Source organism: Rhopalosiphum padi, chromosome 3 (assembly GCF_020882245.1).
Source record: "Rhopalosiphum padi isolate XX-2018 chromosome 3, ASM2088224v1, whole genome shotgun sequence".
NCBI classification, from domain to species: domain Eukaryota; kingdom Metazoa; phylum Arthropoda; class Insecta; order Hemiptera; family Aphididae; genus Rhopalosiphum; species Rhopalosiphum padi.
In genome coordinates, this window is record NC_083599.1 from 70,231,427 (window position 1) to 70,257,300 (window position 25,874).

Here is a 25,874-nt window from a genome sequence, read left to right on the forward strand (position 1 = left end):
CATCGTAAATAAATATATATCGTAACATCGCTGGCAACAGAAAACAGAAATCGCCGGCCAACGGACACGGTGTACCCGCCCGCCGATCGCTGGTGTCGGCTAGGTACCTGCCTATCTGCATACGAGTTCGAGTTAAACCGGTGAGTAAAACGCGGTTACAATAATATTATTAAATGCGTAATTAATATTAGTAGTTAAGTGTTTGGCATGGCTTATGCCTTATGGTAAACGTTTATAGTAAACAGTAAACACTAAACCGTTGACGCAAGTCGAAACGGAAAAATCGTATTCATTATTTGGTCACGACGTTACGGAATACGGACGAGGACGCGATTCAAAGCGAATGGCGACAGCCATAACGTTGATACGACTCGAGAGTCGAACGAAATGGACCAGCACGTACGCGTGCGTACGACATCCGACAGACGGTGTATAAATACACAATAATAATATTACGATTTGCAATAATCGCCGGCCGAGGTCGTATAGCCGTGTAGGTTAGTACCAAAATCGGAGTTATCGCAATGTGCCAATGTCATCTTCGTCGTCGTAAATTTAGATATAGATTATTAGTATGAGTATAGTAGGTAGGCGTATGAGCGCTTTTCGTGCATTATTGTTGTGCGGGTGTGCCAAATTCGCAACAGTCTAGTATGCCTTGTGGCTCGATTATGTCGTAATCGGGGTAAACTTTACTGCCCGTGTTCTGAGCCTTAGACTAGGGCATTGGTATATCTACTGGCTACCGATATTTTGTTTACTACACTATTGCAGTTTATCGTGTAAATTAAGTATATCCAACCATTCGCTCGTTTAAAAATAATTAAATAATATGGTATCGCGAGGTGCAGAGACACTCGCCATAATAACAAAATATGTATTACAAAAATAGAACAAACCGTAGATTAATAATAAATAAATAATAAATGTAAGTATAGCTAGTTGATAGAAATAGGAAGCACGGGACTATTGAGCTAGTTCCTTAGATTCACTATTATTACAATAATATTTTATATTGTACATAGGATCTGGTTTGCGAGTATGTATATTGCTTACAGTAAAGATACGCGGGTAAATGGGTTATACATTTATAATATAATGTAATAATTAATAATTAGCGCGAGACATACTGTCATGAAAAAATTATACGACGGAAACGTCAGTAGATAAAAAAAATCAATAGTTCTAAGTAAACAATCGTTTTTATTCATTATAAAAATAATAAATTATTAGATAGCTATATGTCTATACAGCTAATTTCATTTATCAATAATTATGTATGCAACATAATTGTTATTTGTTTGTAAAACGATATCGGTTGTTCAATTTATAGAAAAATATATAATGTATAGATTTCAATAAATGTATTATATTAAAATATTGTTAAATTAGTAGAGGAATTTAATTATCTTATTTGGAACGCAGTTCAAAGAATATTATCTATTGAAGAATGACGTTGGTAAACTATAAATCGCTTGAAATGAAATTTGACCTTATCGTATAAAAAAAAACCAACGAAACATTAATGAGCTATGACTAATGGTCTGTAATCTCCACTCCGAAGGTTGTTGGTACGCGAAGGGATCGTAATAATTTAAATATTAATAATTTATACGCTATATCACAAATTATTAAGCCCATTTTTAACGTCGAACTAAACTTGTCCGATGTATTTTTTTTTTGATATTTTGTGTAAAACGGGTTATTGAACGTTCGTACCGTTCGTTTTTTTTTTTACGACGGACACACATTAACTATTTAAAAAGTCCCGTTCACACGGTCAAATATTTTATCGTATTATGTTATATCAAAATGTACTACTTAAAGTTTAATAATAACGTCGAGTTTGATAAAATATTTGACCGTGTGAAGGTGAACGGGGCTTAACGCGTAGGTCTGTTGTACATAAAACACGTATCTATCAAACACCTCTAACGATAATATTATTCGAAGGTAGAATCAACATAACGTTGTCCCCTGTTGTACACCATAATATAATATGAGCTATAATAATATTTAATAATAAAGTGTGGTTCAATGGTTGTTGCCGCACCGCCGCCGCCGCCGACTCAATGTCAGAAACTCAGCAGTCAGCATAAAATTCTTAATACCTTTGTATAATATTGTATGTGTTTGACATAAAATATAATAATCGTGCGATTCAGCGGATCAGTTGCACGTCGTCGTCATCGTCGTTGATAACGGGTCGGCGCCGTGATAACTGATAACACGAGCACACCGCCTCCAAACAACACCACCACCACCACCACCACCACCACCAGTTATCGTATCATAACAACAATAACGTCGACGGTGCTATTCCGTCAATTTCGTTACGGATTACGAGTGTCGGCGGCGTTCTGTGGTTTCACATTTCGATTGTTATTTCGTTACCGTTTACGCGTTCACTCCGATGTCTTTGTAAACGTTATACGTGGACGGAGAGGTGGACGACCGGGTCCGTTTTGTAAGACCGCGTCGCGTGCACTACACGTCCGTCTGGTGTGGTTCGCGAGGAGACGAAAATATAGCGACGACCGTGGGTTTTGTCCGATGGGATAAGCCCTTGACGAGCACGACGTATCCATCGTACTGTTCGCGACCTCTCGTTGGTATCTGTCATGTGTGACAACGCTATCGACCCCGTAAGTAGAACGAATTTGCCATTGGCTATTTATTTTTTTTCCTTATACTTGTGCGAATATTTTGACCGCTGTATAAACTACGTCTAATTAGAGAAACATCATACCTGATCAAGCACCATTGCAGCATACTGTTACCTTCCATTTGCATGTACATAGCTGTAACTAGCATATAGTACGTATTTTAATTTGGTGTTATCGAACAGTGATGACGGTGTTTAGTCGAATATATAAAATTATGACTCTTAGAAAACTGGTATATCTTAACGTTTAACACGTTGAAACACGGTTTTTGAATTAGATATACAGTGGGTTCCGCTTAATGTGATCACTGGTTTATAGAATCAACCGTTTATTGGAATCAAAATTGAAAATCCCAAACCATATCTTATGTTACTAATGTTAAATTAACCTTTTATTAGAATCAACAAGTACCGGATACTAGAATCATTTTTAAGAACATTCTTATCGTTTTAATGGTATTTCAAACTTTCACTAAAAAGAAACAAGAAATGTTTTGAAAAAGTTAAAAGGAGCTATTCAAAAATATGTCGAAAACGATACTTTTCAGTTCCAAAAGTTATAGGAACAATATGTACATACATACATTATTATTTATTATTTATTTATTTTTAAACAATTAAAAATCATGTATATACCTATTATATTAACTGAATAACTGAATATGGATTTTAATTTCAGGCTAATATGAAAATGAAATTTGTAGATTCTCAAGTACAATCAAAAATAGATAGTTTCTTCACTTGATTTTAAATTTATTTTATTTTAATCTAATTTTAAACATACATATAAATATAAACAGGGATATAAACTCATCAATAAAAAAATAATGTTTTATGGAATCAACCGGTTAATAGAATCAAAATGATCTGAACCAATGTGATCACATTAAGCGGAACTCACTGTATTAAGGAGGACGCAACAGCCTCCTATGTTGTCTCTGACTTAGAAATATACATCAGGACATGACAAATTTATGTTCAGTAGAATTTTGTGTTGTTAGCTTTAATATTAGTGTCAATTAACTTATGATTAAACTCTTGCTGGATTCTTAGAATATTTTAATTTTCAAATTAATTAAGAACATATACATTTTTAATATATCTACTCATCAGTGGTGCCAAAATCCATATTTAAGTATGACAATCGCCAAACATATAAACATTTGGCTAGGTGTTGGGTCCTTAGGAGAATTATGAAAATTAATAGGAATAGGATCACAAATTATTAAATATTATTGTCCATTGAGTATGTGGTATTAAATATTAATGTTTTTGTTGAACAGTGAATACAAAATACAATCATTTATAGGAACGTTTAATATTGTATTTTATATTGTCTTTAAATACCTATACATATTATTGTTGCAGGTAATTAAATATCATTTTTTTATATATTTATGTTAATTATTATTTATTACATACATATTGGTTAGAAAATGAGATAAAGATAATTAGAAATAAAATAAAAGGGGGTGGCAAATTGTTTATGACAGGTTTCGAATTTGATTAGTAGATTGGTAGAGAGGTGATTGTTGGAAATCCTTGCTATACATTTAATTTTGTACTTCGGTGCCAATGATACTTATAATATACTTAAAAATTAAAAAACCAACAAAAGAACAGAGATAATGTTCTTAATTTAAAGTTTGATTGTAGGTCAATTCACATTAGTCAATATTTGTAACATTTAAGCCAATAATGCAAAATTGGTCCAACTAAACACAAATATACTATATTATACGTTTATCAGACAGTTACAATACATATGGGTTATATCCACGTAATTCGGCAGCTATATGCATATAATATATAAACAGTTTATTATCTTGCATTTGACTTTATTACGATTGATGAAATAAAATTGGCTCCAATGCATTATTTGTAATTAGATATTTGTTATTAATTTAATAAAACCAAATTATTTTGGTTTAAAATAATCAAATAAAAATAAAAATCTGCTTGGACAGATACACATTATACACATTATGTGCATTGAAATAAATAAATTAGTTATTTATATAACTACATGATATAATATAAAATTATAAAGTAAATATTAAGTCCTTGTCTCGGTCCATATATAAATGCAAAACAATATTTAATTGTTTAAAGTAATTTAAAGTCTTTATACACCACCGCCACTGCTTTAAATTATATTCTTAGTAACAAGCTGTAAATATAATTTAGAATAATATATCTATTTAGATAATAATTGGTGATCAGTAGCGTAATTTGGCCTAAATTTCTGATGTAGCAGAGAAATATTTTAATTTCTAACCCACCAATAGTCCAACTTCCTTTGTAAATCCCCACCTTATAAACAATTTATTTTTCTCTACCAAATTTTTTTTTTTAAATTAATAAATAAATATTGAATTATTTTAATAGTGAAAACTTTATTAGGTATTATAACATTAAAAAAAATAAATAATGGACAATTTGTGAATTGAGTCAATTACTGAGGTTCTCTTTTAAAACATATTCCATTAAACTTATCAATTAGATATTTGGTTGAAATTAATATTAAAACTTTTTTTAAATTGTAAAGTAATTATGCTATTTAACTATTCTTGCCCCATCGTTGTTCCAAGATATGGGTAATTATCATTCATAACTTGCTGTGTCAGTTGGTAGGGTTAAGAACACTTTTAATGACTTTATTATTAATAGAAATCCTTTTGTCTTATACATTCTATTTTTGATTCTATTTTACCAGACATTGAAATATTGTTATATTTTTAATTAAAATTGAGTAACTTTGTCTTCAAGTCATGTGTGTCAACAAAAAAATTGCTTACCTAGTTAATGTACCTAATTATTATAAAGATGTCATTTGTACAACAATTCCAATTGTATAGAGTATTCTTGTTTAATAGACAAATATAGACTTTTAAAAATAGAAATTATACATATTTTTATGATTTTTTGATGGTATAATTCATGCCACTAATTGTAATTATTATACAATAGATTGTTTAAATTATTTGCTAAAAGTTAAAGAAAAGTTATTCTATATAGGTAGCATTATGACCACATTGTTTTATTTCTTAACTATTTAACCACATACAAAGTTAAAAAGAAAATTTCATAAATTTTAAATACTCAAACCAAATTTATATGAGCTAGGATGAAATTTAATAATTCAATCTAAATTAGACATTATAAACCCTTTTATAAACAATTCATATTAGTTTATTTCTAAAAGTATAATCATAAGACTAGGTCCATCAGTATGATAAAAAAAAAAAAATAGTACATTTTGGTTGGAATTATTTACTGTTATACTGAATTACTCAATAGTTAATTATCAGACATAATCAGAAACAATACATACAATATGCCTATCATATGATAAGTATAAAAAATAGGAATAATAACAATAGCTAGGTATTTTAAGTAAGAATAATATAATTATCGAATAATTATGTTCTGAAATTTAAACATTTGAAAATCAAAAAATATTATAAAATGTAAGTTTATATTTTATATTACCTTAATAAAATTATCTAGGCTTTAATTTAGCAAAGTTATATACAGCTTCTTCTTTTTCAGTTGATTTAAGTAACCTAACTTATTATCATACATAATTAAGTACAATAGTTTTTCACTTTTTTGTATTTTTTATAACTGAAAAAGAGTGTCTAGTACTCTAGTAGAAGCTGTACTTAGAGGCAATAATATACAGCTGTTGTTAATATTTTTAACTTTTATGAAAGCAGTGTGTAATTTGGAAACTAGGAATGAATTTCAGTTAATATTATAATATTAGTATTTATCATTTTTTTCTTTAAAAATTCTTAGGTGAAAAGAAATTCAGGATATAAAAACATAGATTCAATCAATTTTAAAATGTGTATAATAGTTAAAAAAAATTTTAAGAAGAGTTTATATTTTAAATGAATTACTGTTTAAAATATCTATAACTTTCAAAATATCATCATAAATTCCTACTTACTAAGAAAACTATTTTTTATTTTCATCAAATAAATCTGAAAACTAAATAGCAATAGTAACATATTTTGTATAAGTGTATATAAGCATTTTGCAGCAGACAGGATGTGTAATTTATACTGTCTACTTAAAAAATATTATAAATTATTATTAATTACTAAGTTAATTTTATACTATAGAACAGGGGTCCCTAATTAATATTTTTGAAGGGCCACATTAGAGATCTGAAAATTTTTCATGGACCATCAAAATTCTAAGTACATATTATTTACATTATTTAAAAACCAATAATATTTAACAAAAATAATTTTTATTAGATACATGAATTGTTAAATACAATTTGCATTCTTGCATAACATATCCACATAATACTTTATATATAATATTATAAAGCATATTTATCACAGAAAGTTAAAAACTAAATATTACAAATTTTTAATACAGTGAGTTCCGGTTATTGTGATAACTGGTTTATAGAATCAACCGTTTATTCGCGTTTATTAGAATCAAAAATGAAAATCCCAAACCAGATCTTATGTTACTAATGTTAAATTAACCTTTTATTAGAATTACCAATTACCGGATAATTGAATCATTTTTAATAGTATTTCAAACTCACTAATTAGAAACATTGTTTTGAAAAAGTTAAAAGAAACTATTCAAAAATATGTCGAAAACAATACTTTTTAGTTGTTCCAAAAGTTATAGGTACAATGTAGGTACATACATTATTATTTATTTAATTTTAAATAATTAAAAATCATGTATGTATTATATTAATTGATTGAATATGGATTTTAATTTCAGGCTAATATGAAAATGAAATTAGTAGATTTTCAATTACAATCAAAAATAGATAGTTTCTTTACTTTATTTTTAATGTATTTAATTTAAATTTAATTTTAAACATAAATATACTCATCAATAAAAAAAAAAAAATGTTTTATGAAATCCATTGGTTAATTGAATCAAAATGATTTTAACCAATGTGATCATATTAATCTAAATTCACTGTACTATTATTATTTATTAATTATTACATATGATATGAGTATCATTTCATTATGATGAAGTTGGAAACGTTTGAAAAATTTCAGTCGTTGATAATTTTCAATGTAACTGAAAATTTCAATGAAAAAAAAACTTTCATGCTTACAACTCTAGAGATATCCATGCATAACTTTATTGATTTCTAGACAATGACATTAATTATATTCAATTGTAATTAAAATATTTAATAGGAGAGTAACTGCTATTGATTCTTTTTCTGTTAAATTATTGTTTTCCATTTGTTTATCTGTATAATTACCTACATTTTTTTGTGGTAAACCACTGATTATTAAATCAGTTTCATTTTAATTGTAGTTAACATAGTAATAACATATCTTTAAATAATTTTAATTTTGTATGTATGTTCTGCAAAGTTTTCATCACTTGACACTTATTAGTGGTATATAAATATTTGAGAATAGGGGTGGCAAACCTTTTTTTTATCACATGCCAAAATATTGTAATCAAAGCCTTAAAAAAAAATGCACGTGCCACTCGTGCCAGTAATGTATGTTCATAAGTACCTATAAACAATTTTATTCGCAGTGATGGGGGTCATAAAAAAGTTCAGCAAAATTATTTTAAATTAGTTGTATATTTTATAAGTCTTAGATGTTTTAGCGAAAAACTAGCTGTATCATTAGTGTTATTTCCTCTATTTTGATTTAAAATAGTGCACTATAGAAAACGAGGTAGAAAATAAACTTTTATATATTATATTTTGACGTGAAAATATAATTAATAAGTAATATAAAAAAGTTTATTTGGAATGAACCATTTTTTTTTCAAAATAAATATGCCTGGAAGCAGCGATTTTATAATTGATTATATTCTATAGAAATAATAAAATTTGTTCACTATTTAGTATTTTTTCTATTTTAAACGCTAGATTAAACAATAAAATAAAATATATATATATATATTTTCTCTTTTTGAAAATATGGAAAATGTGCTACATTTACCATAAGTGCCATAGGTTTGCCACTTATGTTTTAAAACAATAGGTATTAATAACAATTTCAAAATTTTGCTCTCATTTATTATTTTGTTTAATTCAAATATGTATCTTATAATACTTATTATGGAAAATATAGTAAGCTTACTTTTTAATTATTTTTGTATTAAGCTTATTAGTCATTATAGAATTTTCTGATGGATAATAAATTATACAAACATTCAACAGCATATAATATGATATATATAATATTTTTTTTAATACAAAAGTCAATCAATTATTTCATACTATAAGTTTTTATCGACATAGAATTTAGGACTAGTTGCCAACTGATCCGTGATTGATATACTGAGTATTTACTTACATAGACAAATCATGGATGCTAAGCAATTTAACAAATTTTAAATAACTGACAATTACTGTCCAATTTACATTGTGAATAACAGCTATTATATACGTAGATATGCGTTTAGTAGAGATATAATAACTAAATAATTTATATATTTTCTTTACATGTTTAAGATAAGATAAACAACTAGATGTATATAATAATAATATATTTAGTAGATAATAGATATATATTTAACATTTAAAAGAATTCTATATTATTTATTTTATTTCTGATAATAGCAATATTCTATTATCAGAAATAAAATGCGTGAACGTACCATATAGTGTTGGCAATAATGTTGAACATAATATAAGTCTTTTTCTTAGATACTATGATTATTTTAAAGAAAAAATTGATAAGTAGAGAGGCGTCATCAATATTTTAATTAAGTAATTTAAATAGAATTCTTATATAATAAAAGTTTCTGCTACTGTTTATAGAGATTTGATTAAAAAAATCGAGAATATTTTCATAGCCAGAGTGCAGAGTTTATTTAAAGTGAATTTAATTCATGTACAATGTACATCATATAAAACAAAGAATATTATTTTATACTTTTTCTATTAATTCACTATAAAAGATTATGAAAGCGGGTTCATTAATCAGAAGCAATTTTGCTTGATAATGTCAATTAATGAAAGGGTTTTTTTGTGAATGTATTGTTATTCAATACAATAGTTACTGGACCGTTTATTAACTTATAGACAAGCTATATCATACTATTTACAATAATTTGTTTTTCTATATTAGTTGGTAAATTTTGATTTTTGTTCCTTGCAGATATCTACTCGAAAACAATTTCAAACTAGTTATTTCAGCTGTTCCACTTGAAAGTTGATATAGACAAAGTCGATGATGATTAATATTGGATGAATTCAAAGCTTTTTTAATTCCAGGTAAGAAATATGTTATTATATTATATTAACTTAGAAGATATATATTTTAAAATCTGTGAGGTCTGTATTTATTATTAATACACATAACTAAACCTATATTTAAAGTAAGTCACTCTCTGTATTATAGTAAAAAGCAGCTTAAATTGAAGTTTAGTTCTGCTTATGCTTAGTTTTATATTTTCTTAAGAAATATTGTTTTGTTACGTCATTGCCTTTATAAAAATAAACTTTTAAGAGTTCTGAAATAAGTCTACTTACAAATATTATGGTTAAAAGATTATGTATGTATTTTTATTTATTTTATTAATTATTGTTTATCCCATTACAATGGTGTCGCAAAAGAAAATGAATATTATTCTTATAAATTATAAAACTAATAGTATTTACTGGTTTGCTTGAAAAATTCCAGGCATAAGCCAAGTGTTTAATACTTTTTAGAATTCATAGTATGTAATACTTGTCTTAATAACCTGTCATATAAATTATTACAACACTATATACCTAAATTTAAATTAATCATTATTTATTTTAATTCAACTCAGATACAATTGTAAATTTATAGTTTCTTACTTGAATTGAATACCGTTTTCTTAGGTTAGGTTATTTTTCTGTTTTTTTTTTATAGTTTGCTTGTCTTATAGTTAATTTAAACAAATTTATATATCATACTTATTAATTCAAAATAAAATTTTTTACAAAATGCCCACACAGTATTTTATGTTTTTTAAAGCGTTTTCTAGATGGATTTATTTTTAAAGATCTAGGTAGGTATGTAGTATGGTAGATAGTATAGAAGGTTCAATTAATTTTAGTTTATCAAAAAAATTCTGAAATAATTTTTAAGCTTTTTGCTGGAAAACATAATTATTACACTTTTTCAACTTTTATGTTCTTTTTTAAAATAATAATTTAATAATTTCAAATTTTGAATGTTAGAATAATTAGAAAATTGATATTAGAATACATATATATATAATGTTTTCATTATTCATATCGTTTTTTTTCAATACCAATACAAATATTTCTTAATTGTATCTTATTTGTATTTATGTAATCAGTTTAAAAAATAGTATATTCTTATAAATGCGTTGTATATTATACTAGCTGTACTCGTGCACTTTGTTGCTCGTACAAAATGCATACAATAGAATACACATTTTCTCAATTAATAGATAACTCAATTGTTTATTAACTTAGACAAAGCTATTGCGATAGAAACCTTCTCCATGATACACTCTTTCGTTAAAAAAAAAAATGAAGATTTGATAAGTACCCTGTTACCCTGTACAAAGATTTTCATTTCACATTTATATAGATAGATAAAAGATAGTTAATATCCCAAGGAAAACCAACTATATGATATACAATTGTACTTTGATGGTATTTTATTAATTAATGTAAGTATCAAAATTGCTATTTTTATTTTATTTAGGTGTTCTAATATATAGACTACTATAGCTACTTTGAATTGGTATTTACCGTCACAACAATGGATTCTGGACGGCCTCAGCAACCTGATAAAAAGCAGCTATTGCAACAACAGCAACTTTTGTTGCAAAAACAATTACAACAGCAACAGCAACACCAGCAGTTATTAAAACAACAGCAGCAACAACAGCTAAATCTCCAACAGCAGCAATTTAAACAACAACAGCAACAGCAACAATTGAAACCACAACAGCAGCTCTTACAAACACAAACGAATTCTCAGCCACAACAGCAGTTATTACAAACACAACCACAGTATTTGCAGCAGCAGTTATCACAAAATCAACAACAACTATTGTTACGGAATCATGATTTTCTGAAACAACGGGGTATGCAGCAAGGTAATTCTAACCAGCAACAGCTTCTTGAACATCAGAAAAATCAAGATCAAACCATTATAGATCTCATACAACTTCATGATAACAATGAATACGAAGACAAAAATCAAGAAGATCGTCTTACTGTACAGCGTCAACAAGTTATCCAACAACAGCAACAGTCTAGTATACAACGACAACAGCAGTTGCAGCAACTACAAACACAATTAGCGCAACAGTCTCAACTTAATCACCAACCACAACATCAACAGCAACCGCAAATATTACAACAATCGCAGCATCTACAAAATGTCTCGCAACTACAAAATTCGCAACAACAGAGTGTGCAACAACCACAAACTGTAAGACAAACGCAGGTTGTACAAAAATCTAATTCATTGCAACAACCGCAGATTATACAGCAGCAGAATAATCAGTATTCTCCAGTATCTACACAACCGTCTAAAAAACAGCCCCCTCCTCATACTCAACAGTTACTTCAACAACAGTTACAACAGTTACTATTGAAGAATAAAAATTATCCACAACGTATTGTCGTTTTGGGCAATCAACAGCAACAACAGCAGTTGTCACCACAGCAATCACAGCGCATAGTGACTAACAACGGCACCAGCCAGCAATCACAACAGATGCAATGTGTTGTGGTAACAAACACTGGCCAACAACCTCAACAGATGCAACGTGTGGTTGTTACAGGAACAGGTCAACAACAACAGCAACAGCAAATTCAACGTATTGTGATGGGAAGCAATGGTCAACAACAGCCACAACCAGTGCAACGTGTTGTTCCCACCACTGTACAGCATCAACAGATGCAGCGTGTTGTTGTTACGAGCACCGGTCAGCAAATACAACAACAACAATTACAGCACGTTGTCATTCCAAACACTAGTCAACAACAGTCACACCAGGTTCAAAACACGGTTAACCAAACATCTATCCAACAACAGGTTCAACGTGTCGTTACTTCTACTTCAGGTCAACAACAACAGCAGCTTGCGCAACAAAATCAATCAGTATCACAACGTATTGTCATTGGTCAACTTAAAACATCGCAGCAGACACAACAAATGCAATCGCCGTCACAAAATGGAGTAGTTCTTAATCAACAGGTAATGCAACGGCAGCAGCAGCAACGTGTCGTCATTGCAGGCCAACAACAAATTTTAAAATTAACTAACCAGCAACAGTCACAACAGCAAATCACACTACAAAAACAGTTGACACATAAATTACTGCAACCCACTCAACAACAGCAACAGCAAGATGTAATTAAAACCCAACTCCAACAACTAGAAGTAGTTACGAACCAAAATCAACAACAAGATGTAATAAAAAAACAACATCAACAAAAAGAATTAGTAAAAAAACAACAGCATCAACAAGATGTAGTGAAAAAACAACAGCAACAAGATTCAGTAAAACAACAACAGCAACATCAAGACATAGTAATAAAACAACTGCAACAAGTGCCAAATCAACAATTATCAAAAAGTGCTCCTATGCCTCTAACGCAGCAACAGAAAAATAACTTAAACTTGTCTAATGAAAATTTGGCAAAAGAACTACATATAAAACAATCCCATCAACAATTGCAACAATTACACATACAGCCATCCCAAAAACATTCGCAGGAACAAATAAACAGGCAACTACAACAGCAAAAACTTAAACAGAAAAAAGAAATAGATCATTTACAACATCAATTGAAACAACCTCAACGTAGTGGTGTAATAGTAGGACAGCTGCAAACACCAGAAAAACCAGAACCGGAAAAGTTAAAAAAGCAACTTGAAATACAGAAACAACAGCGACAAAAACTACAAGAACGACTTTTACTACAACAACGGCAGCAGCAACAAAAAAAACTCAAAGAACAACAACTGCAACAGAAACAACAACAACAGCTCCGTGAACAAGTTTTACTACAGCAACATCTTAAACAACAGCAACAGCAACAATTACAACAAAAATTACTACTTAGACAACAGGCATCTTCAGAAAACCGTTTATCATTAGTTGTGAACAGAAACCAAGAGAAGAAATTACAAGATGAAGAAAAAATTATCGACCGTCATGAAAAGTCACCAGAACCAGAATCTTTGAAGTGTATAGAAAAATCAACGGCTTCTGAAAAACAGCTTCAAATTGGTATTAAACGAAAGCATAATGAAAATGTACCAATTAGCGAAAAAGAGTTATTATTATTGTCATCGTCGGATGAGGATGACGACGACGACACCATTCGTAAACAACGAAATTTATTACGTGAAGCTGAACGTCTAGTTCAGGAACGATACGATGCATTGACCGTTGTTTTAGGATCCCAGTACCAGGCGCAGTATGATGAAATTTTAAGAAATTGGCTTGCAAATAGGTTATCTCGTGAAGAATTTGACCATGAGATTCGCAAGGTGATGTATGTTTCGTGGGTGACTATGATAAAAAAGGGCGATGTTGATAACAAAAACAAAAATTCATCAGTTAAAACCAATAATACTTCGATTTCAAAAAAAACGGCTAAAAAAGGTACGGTAACCACCACGACGAAGGTGAAAGAAGACATTGCCTCCTTATCAAATACAACGGGACAAAAATCGTTAACGTTAAAAAAAGCAGCAGAAGGAAACAAAGAAATAGATATTAATATTGAAAACAAGGAGGCTAAAGCTATTTTAGCAGAACGAGTGCCATTGCATAATGCATTAGTCACCAGTTTAATAATGTGGTTACCACTTAATTGTCAGTGGTTAGAGCAGCGTAAGGCGCGTGCCCAAGGTCTTTCCGAGATCGGGTACCCATTACGATTGTATACTTATGCAGATGTGCCACAAGTGCGAGGCTCCAGTGACCACTGGTACCCCGATCTACCTGGCAGCTTGACCCGCTGGTATTGGCCAAATCATTTGCCATGCAAGTCTTCATTAGTGGAAAACAATGAAAAATCGTTTCAAGAACAGCAGAAAAAGGAAGCTGCAGATGCCTTAAGTACAGCGGTTTTATTGAAGCCGCCATCGAGCATGTTGCTTCCATTGCTGATGGAGGTAGCTGAAAACACAGAAATAGTGCGAAGAGCAAGACAAATACAGTACCAGAAGTGGTGTCCAAAGAAACAAAACGTAAAAGTTATGAAAAGATTACAATGGCAACGGTTACAAGAACAAAAACGGTTAGCTACTATGGTTCGATTACGGGACGGGTGTTCAAAACTGTTACATGAACTCAAAATACGTCTTCGATATCTTACCAAACAAGAAAGCAGACTTATAGAACGGTTGCGTCGGCTCCAGATACGTATGTCACAACGACGGCGTCAAGTGTTGGCACAATTCAAAATTAGAGAGCAGGACTTAAAATATCGGATACAGAAGTTTTTTGGTAAGTCATGCTTAGAACAACCACATAATGATTCACAAGAGTATCTATATTCAGATGATTCAACTTATGAAGATAACGAGACGGATGACGAGTCTCAACATAATATTCTCAAACAGCAATGGAAAGAAGAACATCTATTGGAAACAAATCGTGGAAAAAATAAGCAGTTGAAAATTACGATTGCTGACCATCAATCTAGATCAAATGTTCAAATTAAACGCCCGCAACCAACGGCTTTAACGATACGGTTGTTGCGTGACCGACAACGATTCTTGGCAACCACTCGGTTGCTACAGGTAACAAAGCAAGAGCGCTTACAAGTAAGTAATAATGCTGATTATGTCCGAGAGGTCAGAAATAAAAATTGTCCATGCGGAGAGTTAGATGACAAACCATGTCAATACCGGAGGCAGATTCGTCAATTACGAAAAAAGTTGAAAGTTCGCGAAGGTGTAGCCAAAAAAGAAATAGATATAGAGCTAGTAAAAAAAGCATCTGAAAAAGAAAATGTAGATTCCAAAGGATTTAAAAAAACAAAATCTATAGAAATCGAAAAGAAGAAGGCAGAGACTCAAAAGAAAAAAGTTGTGTTAAAATCAACCAAGAAAATAAAATCAGCAGTGACCAAGGAACATTTTAACGTAGAAGCAGAGCAAAAAAAAAGTATAACTGCCAAAGGCATAACTATAGATAATAAATCCACAAAAACCAATGCTTCTAATAATAGAATTTCAAACAAAACTGCATCCTTAGTTACATTCAACACGAAAAATGTAGAGACTAATGAACAACAAAAGTTAGGTAATCCAGACCAATTAAACAAAGGGAAACATAATATAGAAATCAATTGTGAAACATTTGAAACACGAACTAAACTTGATAGTTTGGGAAATACTAGAAATTGGATCAGACCTCCGCTTTCAAAAGATAAAAGAAGTGTGGTGAATGTAGCTGATGCTGCTGCTCGTGCGGCTCAAGCAGCATTAGCTGCATCAAAAAAAACTCAGCTCCGAAAAACTAGAGCGGCAGCAGCTGCCGCTGCTGCTGCTGCCGCCACTACCACCATTGCAGCTACTGTGACTTCTGGTGTAAATGACAACGATCGGCGAGCAAGTGAACTTATGCCGCCACCACCACCGCCGCCACCACCAAAAACTGCTTCTACCCCAAGAAATCCTACAATTGGGGCTCGATACTTGCAGCAACAGAAGTTTTTGTTGGATCGACACAGACAGCTGGAACGCATTCGACGTGACGAAGAAGAACGACGGCAACGAGCCCAAGATGAACACCAGCAACAAAAACAGGAATGTTCTGATAAGGAAGAAAAAGCGACAAGCATAAAAATAGACGACGTCTGCTCACCATCTTCCCAACGAATGGGATCTAAGCGACAAGTCCCAGTTAAGACCATACGTCAGGATATCAGTCAAGAAACTACTAACGAAGATCAGGAAGAATTTGGCCATCCAAATTCTAGAAAATCTAAAAATGATGAAGAAAGATTGAACGATTATTACTTTTATTATGGTGGTGATGATTATTATTCGTCGGACGAAGAATCTTCTGGATCGTCGTTTACGGAACCTCCATTTCCTCCACTTTTGCATGACCTTCGGATAGACCAGTTACCACGGCCTACTAATCGGATGCCAGCTGCGGCCGTTCTTCCTCATGGCGTTCGAACTAGGTTGCAGCCAAATCCACTATCAAATTCAAAAAATCAAGACGTAGAATCATCTTCTTACCGTAAATCTCAATTTGAGCTACAGGAACACAAACTTTCACAGACTGAACATGGACGAAATATAAATGAACCTATTAAAAAAAAATCTGTTGATCATGGTATGGAATTTAGTATGAATTCAAATCCTTTAAATTCGCACACAATGACTGATAAATACAAGATTACTGAATCAGCCGATTCTCCGTTTTATAAAAAGCTACACATAGCAAATAAAAACAAAATTAATAAAGAAACAACGTCTGCACTTGTAGAGCAGCGGGAACAGCATCTGAATCAACAAGGAAGAGTGAACTATACTAAAATATCACCAGCACAACGAAATCATCGTCAGAATATAAACAAATTATCGGGAACTAAAAAAACATTTGAACAAGTTCGACTAGAACGAAAAGAAAATCCAGAACCGATAATAAAGACGAACCAGTTGTCTGATTGGTCAAAAAGAAATTTAAAACAAGTGACAAAAACAAATTCGTGTATAAAAGAACAAATAAAACACTATTCTTGTCAACCACAGCAACGGAAATCTATAAACAAAATAAATCAAGCACCAATCACAAGAGTGGACGTTGAAGAATTGCGATCGGTGCAGTGGAAGGCGCCGCTGACACAATGGAATAAACGACCTATTGCATACGAAGCGGCTATTAAACAAAGGTATCCAATTCAAAGCAATGAAAAAGACTTGCAGCATTCAATGCTTGAAAAAGTAGTTACATGCTCATCGGATAAATTTGAAGTTTCAAATCACCAACTAAATGATGACCAGCAAGAGAAATTGCGTTCTGAAATTGAGCGACAGAAACGTGAGCGTATCAAAATGCAAGACATGGTATTTGAATACCAAAAACTTGTAGACACTTTACCTCCAAATGAACAATTACAACATATGGTTCGATTAAAACAGCATCTTCGGCCTTCGGGAAATACATTTGAAAAGACTGCTGTTAAGTGTAATTCATCAGTAGATCAGCAGCAATTGATCGTAGCATCAGTTAACAATTCTTGTATTTCATTAGACGATTCACCTGTCGCCATACATTTATCTGACGACGGTCAAGAAACAACGGTCTTGAAACGAATAGGTAATCTATTGTTAAAAATCAAGCATCAGCAAGAAGAAATGTACCGAAAAGTTGATATTTATGACGAAATTAAGACATCTAGTCCAGAAGTTGTATCTGATAAAGTAAATGTTAATACATCGGTACAAAATGATCTAAAAAATATGCGTGACTTGTGGCCCGCATACGAAGACAAGCCAAATCATGAAGAATTAATGGATGATGAACAAAGGTTACGACAGACCCAAGAACTGATCGATCGTTACTATTCCAGTGATAGTGACAAAAAATTAGCTCGTTCTTTGGATCAACAAAAACGAAGGCTTGGAAAGTATGGGCGAGAGAGACTTGAACGAGAGTTACCCGAGTATCAGCAACTCCGAATAAAACAAATAATGCAATCGGAAACTTCAGCAGGACCAAATCTCACAGAACAAAAAAGACAAAAGACACAGTTTACTCAACAGAATTCGCCAGAACGACAAAATTGTCTAGAACAATATAAACGACTTGGACGAATTGAGCAATTGGAACAACAAAAACACCTTTTGGTACATAAACAACCACTGAACGAACAAAAAATTCAAAACAAGCAGCATCAAGACTCTGATAATAAGCGTACATTTATTCAACGGCAGCAATCTCGGCACTGCTGGAAAGTAAGTAAATTTCGAGTATCATCAACGCTATGTTATAACGAGCAACTCCCACTGCGCGAACAATTGCTGCATAGAATCATGAAAAAGAAAAACATGCGGATAATTAAAATACATCAGCCACAGCAAAAGTGTCCTAAATCCACGAGAATACCTGAAACTGTGACTAAACCAAAGATAATAATGCCCGAAGATACATCTAATCTAAATACAACGAGAGAAATGAACAGAGGGTCACATCATTGGTGGATAAACATGGGGTTAGAAAGGAAAATATCGCCGTTAGTCACAGGTAGTGAGAACGAAGACGATCTAGAACTAACGCCATTAGCGATGATGCCAATCGGAAATCTACCGCAGGTGACTAGACCACAAACAGCTACAAAGGTAGCATCAGTTATATACATACACCAGAAACGAAATACAATATTTACTAATAAAACGAAGCTAAAAAGGTGGTTGACACCACGTCTATTAAAAATGATGACAAATGCCGAAGAAAGGTGGTTGGAACAGTTGCAAATGAAGATAACACAGCTTGACGATGAAGTAGATATACATTGGAAGGCTATGATGACTAAGCAGGAACAACAAGTGAAATTGCTGCTGAATTATGACAAACATCTGCAATTTGAAAAAGAAAAGTTGCGTCTAGAACGTGAAAAACGGATTCAGCAGCTAAAGAAACGAACACCCTTTCAAGCGTTGCCGGTACATCATCAGCAAGCACATACGTCACGGGCGATTGGAAATATGCGACAACAACAATCAGAAATACCAATAATTGTTATCGATGATGATGATGATGAGCCATCGAATGATGTGATATTTGATGGTCCAAAACGGGACTCACGCCCACATCCAGTGTTTATTAATGATGATCTATTAAAACACGAGTTAGAAACGAAAATATTTTATGAAGATCAGCACAAGAGTATCAGTAATCGATGGAAGCAGTTAGAAGTCGTACGTAAAGCACACCAACAGCAATGGAAAGTGAAGTTAAAAACTTTATTTTCGTATAAGGCAACAAATAGACAATTTTGTCGAGAACTTAATGAACGTTTAATTAGAAATATAAAGAATCCAAATTTAATTATTGCGTTAGAACAGCTCAACGGGGGAACGTTGAAACATGCGGAACAACAACAAACGCGACTGTCCGGATCACGTTCAATGCAAGTACAACCAAGAATATTACACCGGCAACAAGTTTCATCTCAAAAGCAAACTATAAAAAACCACTCGGAGAAAACAACAACACAACATAAAACTTCAAAAAATATGATTAATCAAGAGCGGTCAACGCTTAAACAAGCTTTACAACGTCGCCATTTAAACAAACAAGGAGAACAAAAATTTAAAAAGCAGCTACTACAAAATCTGAACTATCCTAAAAAAAACCAACCGAAAAAATCCAATAAAAATCAAGAATCAGTCAATATTCGACAACTACGTAATAAACGAACCTTAATCGTAGATCAATCACCACATAAACAAACAAATCAATCAAATAACCAAAACCAAAATAAACTCCAAATACAAAAAGGATCCCTAGCAAAACAAGAAAAACAAATACCACGGAGGCGATTCCAAAATAATCAAAAGCTTACAAATGTCAAAACACCCGCTGTGAGTTCAAGACACATTTTCTTATTACGAAACAGAATACTCAATGTGCATTCGAATCGTAATAAGCGATTACGGAAGCAAAATCAGCGATTGGTGCCTAAGAAAGATGTTAGTCTTGACACCACAGAGAACCAAGTACAGCGATATGAAAGACGAAATAAATCTACGAAGTTGATTCTTAGGACAATGGCTTATTCGCTACATAATCAATGGTCTGCATTGCAACGTCAACTAGATAGATTAAACGAAAATGATTTGGATACAAAAGATAAACAATTAAAACCATCAGTTTTAAATTCATTGACAATGTGTATTCATCAATCTAAGACAGCTTCACTGATATTGTCACCAGAAACATCAACTATAACACCTCACTTTATGGCTCCTACCATTACGTTAAGCCCACAGCGACCATTAAGTTCTTTAGAACAATGTTCGGCGTCTTCGATAGAATTATTACCACAACTACCGATGATGTCATTGAGTCAATTAGCTCCGACAACATCATCAGAATTCCAACTATATCAACAAAAAAAACTGATAGAAGGAAAACGAGAGGTTATGTCGCAACGGCTCTACCATGTACACACTAAACTAACACCTTTGATGGCAATGTGGCAGCTTTCACTTCAAATGCCTAAACGCTGGTTATGGCAACAATTAGATGACATTGAACAGTTACGGCAAAAAGAATTTTCAGTTAAATCCATTCTAGACTTGAAATGTTCGACTGAACAAGAACAAAAACAACAAATACTTCAAAATAATGAAGATTCAGTAGTGATGGCTTCATCAACCGCTATGACCCAGTATTCATTGCAACAGTTGCAACGAATCCGTGATCATCTAAATTGGCGACAACAACGATTGCGTGATTTAATTGAAGACTTACTAACAGTGATTTGCCCAGAAGAACATCCGATGTTGTCTGAGTTAATCCAGCAACCTTCAGCGTCTTCTGTCTTGATCAAATTACAACAACATCCGTCGATGACTGAACAGATAAATTCAACTTATTCAGCGTCAATAAATATTAAATGCCCTTCGTCGTTAAGACGAATACAACAAAACGATTCTACCTATCCATTGGTACTTAAACTAAAACAACCGCCGACGGAAAATCAGTCGTCATTAATGTATTCAACATTAATTAAACTTTCGATACCAAATTTTGCTTTGTTTTCAAAAAATCTAACACGTGGTACCACGACTAGTACTAATGACTATAAGCAGTATCCTGATAACCAAATACAAGAAAAAAGACGACTAAGTAGTGGAAATGAAACTGACAATTGTTATAAAAGGCTTAAATCGTTGACTAAAGAAAAGCCAAAGTCACCTATTAACGTAATTAATTATAAATCAACTACCCCTTATTCACCTTCTAACAACACGGTCATTGACCAAAATGTTCCCATCATTGAAATTTTGGATTCTGATGAAGACGTGGAAATATTAGATTCTGATTCTAGTACCGAGTCATCGAACGAAGCTAGCTTTGGTGTGCAAGTTTCAGAAAAATCACCATTAACCATTAAAATAATAAAAAAAAAACCACTTTCGTCTTTACATCCGGCGATTAAAGATTTTAAAGATAAACCAAAAATAGATAACATGAATTCTGTTATAAAATTTAAAGAAAACAAAATCAATGTTGATTTAGATAAATATATAGAGAAAACAAAGAATGAATATTTGAAATTAGAGAAAGCAATACAAATAGAAGTCAAAGAGAAAGATTCCAAAAAGTTAATAACAACTAATAACAATGATAATAAAAAACTTATTAGTGAACGCGAAGAAAACAATAAAAATTTAATGGAAGAAAAAACAATACAACAGTCCATTGTCAGCAGACCAACACGAATAGCTGTTCTTGTCAACAGACCAAACGAGACAATGGCAGCCATTAACGAACCAACTGTTCCTGTTAGCAGCAATCAAATATTGAAGGTAGCTGTAGTTGAATCCACATCATCAATCATTTCAAACATCGGCAGCAGAAGTATAAAAGTAGTGCCTGAAGGAAGAAAAATAATTAAAATGGAGAGTGATATTCAGAACCCAATATATGTAGATAGTGTAGATAGAACAATATCAGTCATTAGTAAATTAACGGAAGCAGCAGTGGGTGTCATTAGGAAAACCCCCATAATAGACCAGAACCATCAATCTGCAATTGCAAGCTGTACACCATCGCCGATTACAACGCCTTTTAGAAAATCAGATATTATTACAATGACAAAGTCGATGGAAAAACCCCAGAGTAATAGCAATAGTACCAAAAATATGGAAAAAAGTAAAGTTGTTACGACAAACCGCCGTCATCAAATTGGCATGCTTACGCGTTCAAAGACTGTGCGACGACATCGGCGCTTAAATCGTACTATATCGTTGGAAACTCGTGGACCAGCGGTTCCTACGTTCCGTGACCATGGATTTGCTCAAGGTACTATTGAACGAGTAGTACATGGGCGGTTTGTGACCACCATAATGACTATGTCGGCTGCACACACTATTGCGTCATATTTACCTCCACGACTTCCACGGATACCATTTGATTATGCTTCAATGAATCAATATAACGTCGATGAAGTTCTTGCGGCAATAGATAATAACGGCAATGTACACAACACAAGTGATAATCAAAATATAAAATTAGTCAACTCACCGATAACACTATCCACGTTCATGGGTAAGTTAGAGAAAGCTGTGGAGACTTCTTCAAACTTTGCATGTGGTAACAGACATCTTTGGAATGGTTGCGCACGGACAAATGGTTCTGCTTTGATGACTTTAACCAAGGTTGTCAAAGAAGCCATATCACGAAATAATGCACTCCGATCACGTGCTACTTCTTCGTCTCATGTGACCACGGAAGTGAAAACACCGACTATCATTCCAGCAAGACCGTCGAGATCGATAAAAAAGAAGCCCATACCTGTCGTTACAAAATCGACAAAAAGGTCCATATCAGCCACGGTACCCATTTTGCCGACTTTCACGTCAACGTCGTTATCATTGGAAACTATAGCCACATGTATCGACTCTACTCCACCGTCCAAAAATGTGGCAGAGTTGTCATCATTTTCCCAATCAGTTGGGCTTCACAACAGATCTAAGTCAGCTATAGTGTTAGCTAATGTTAATGAGCAACAAAAATCACAGCCAACCAAAAGATCAGCGTCAGTGGCGTTTTCATCTGAACCACTTCTTTCATCACAAGCATTAACCTTAGTACAACCAAACAAAAAATCTAAATCAGAAGTTATCAATCAATCACCGACTTTACCAAAGCCTGGTCGGTGTGAAGAACGTCTTAGGCCCATTAAACGATCCGCATCCATAACTAGTAGTATGTCAGACATATCACCTACAGAAATCAAACCTCCCAAGAGATCCAAGTCGGCCGTAGCAATTACACCTGTGACAGAGGCAGCTTCTGCATCTAGCAATAATTTCAAACAACAAATACCGATTAAAAGGTCTGCGTCAATAGCACTGTCACCACTTACAGTCAGGCCAACTAACAGATCCAATTTGGCAGTTGTGACATCTCCATCATCCAACGCTAATGTACCAGAATCAAAAGTATCAAGAACATTAAACATTTCAAAAACGATGTCTCCTTCAACAGTATTGGCATCAACACCGAATGATACCAAAAATAATGTATTTAACAACTCAGATATTGAAACCACCGACGAAAGTAACACCACCCATGAAAAAACAACAACGATCACAGAAGAAGATCAGTGTACTGTGACTGTAACGCGAACTTTGTGTCCTACTATTCCAGCACCGATGGATGTGACAGCCGATGCGTGTAGTCTTGTAACAGCTGCGTGTGAACAATTTATCAAAGCCATGGTGATGGAACGGCATTTGAAAGCAGGCCGAGGTGCCGGCACGCTTCAACTGCACCGTCGAGACGCTTACGCCGCGGCTATAGCGGTTGACGACGATATTCGACCATTTCCAGATTATTGCCGAACGCCGTCCATCAGAACGACCCTTGTTAATCCTGTGAAATCAGTTCACAGTCAAGGAGAAAACAATGTAGAAAAGGGGTCAGTATTTGAGGAGAAATCTATCGTTACTGATAGTAGATGTAATGCAAAATCAATTGTTATGACGACAGACAAACCGGATAACAACAACGAAAGGCGGGCGGTATCAAAACAACAATCAATTATCGTCGACAGTAAATCAAATAACAAATTGTCCGTACTGACAGTCAAGACGGTCATCGAAACACAGACCACTTCTTCTACGACGACTACGATCAATAAACTTCAATGTCCTACGTCCATAAATTCCGTTTATGCGGCAAAATCGAGATCATTGATCGAAGGTACTTCGGCCAGAACTAGAGGAGTAGTGATATTGAAAAAGAGTTCTTCATTAACTCCAGAAACAACGATTCCATCAACCACCGAACAACTGACAACCAGCAGCCAGTTATCACCGGATCCAATAGCCACCGAAAATCATGCAAAAAGTTCTTTGCCAGTTATCGTACCTGAAACGACAGCAAAACCTCCGCCAGCCGTCACGGAAGTCATCACCAAGACCTTACCTGTATCAACATCCGAGCTGCTGCCCGAAGCCACGTTGACTTTCAAAACTTCTACGTCGACTCGTGGGTTTTTCGTGGAACGCGGTAGACCTTTGTTGCGGCCCGCTTTCAACCGGCGTCAGCCGTTCGGCACGTTGGTTGCTACTTGTACCATGGCGGCCGCGGAATCAACTGCTGTCAACAACATGTACTTTTCAAGTGACCGAGACCAAAGTGTAGACACCAAAGCCTATTGGCCAAATAATAATCCCTCTGCCGATACCTGGGGATGTTACTTTGGAAATCAACAAATGTTACCGCCCGCCAGCAGGTTGAATAATTTCTTGAATATCGGTTATAAATCAGTGGTGCCGCCATCCGAAAACCAAGATAGAGGAGGCAGTGATGTCGACGTCGACATCGCCCATATAGAACTTTCCAGTGCGCCAACGAAATCGCCACACGGCATTAAGGAGACAAATGACAATTGCGCTCATGAGAAGATGTCGTTGGCAAGCAATCGACAACAACTGATGTTTATAGAAATTGCCCGTCAGCAACAGTATATGAAGCAGTTGGAGTACGAGATGAAACGGCGTGTCCATGAATACCAAAACCGAGAACCCGACCCACAGGAAGTTTACTACCAAAAGTTCATGAAACTGCAATTCGGCTCAAAAAATACATCTCCGGAGCTGCCATTATTACGGCTCTCTCCAACCAGTCACAGTCGCCACAGCTTGCTGAGTTGGTAAAATTGGATTGCTCGAGAAGCGCTTTGAAAACATTTTTTTCTTCGATATACCAACAGTAGAAATCCGTAAAAAAATTTTTGAATTCTACTATACGCTATTCTACAGTACCTTTTTTCATTCCATTATGTACTGTTTTTTACGCAGGTGCTATAACTAAATATATTTTCTTTAAAAAAAAGTTATGTAAAATAGTGTTTCGGTATTTTATTTTTCCTTGTACACCGGCATTATTATGATTCTTTTAATAACTATTAATAAAATTATTTTTGACACGTGATGCAAAAATCATATATATTATAATTTTTAAACTGTTTTTAATTAATAAAAATTTTATTTTATTTTTTATAAAT

The 25,874-nt window shown here is 33.2% G+C and overlaps 1 protein-coding gene across 2 annotated transcripts; it reads left to right on the forward strand.

Moving 5' to 3' along the window:
- The first annotated feature begins 6 nt into the window (after window positions 1–6).
- Window positions 7–25,874, forward strand: LOC132927240 (uncharacterized). Of its 2 annotated transcripts, none has more exons than XM_060991738.1 (3): window positions 7–140; window positions 9,793–9,908; window positions 11,341–25,874. In XM_060991738.1, exon 3 carries the CDS (start codon window positions 11,398–11,400, stop codon window positions 25,522–25,524), a length of 14,127 nt encoding a protein of 4,708 aa, XP_060847721.1. In that variant the 5' UTR covers window positions 7–140; window positions 9,793–9,908; window positions 11,341–11,397; the 3' UTR covers window positions 25,525–25,874. The 2 variants fall into 2 exon arrangements, with proteins under 2 accessions (XP_060847721.1, XP_060847720.1); XM_060991737.1 differs by lacking the exon at window positions 7–140 and adding an exon at window positions 2,293–2,645.

Bases quoted from the DNA above. Each gene is read 5' to 3' on its own strand.
- LOC132927240 (XM_060991738.1), top strand. From the start codon at position 11,398: ATGGATTCTGGACGGCCTCAGCAACCTGATAAAAAGCAGCTATTGCAA.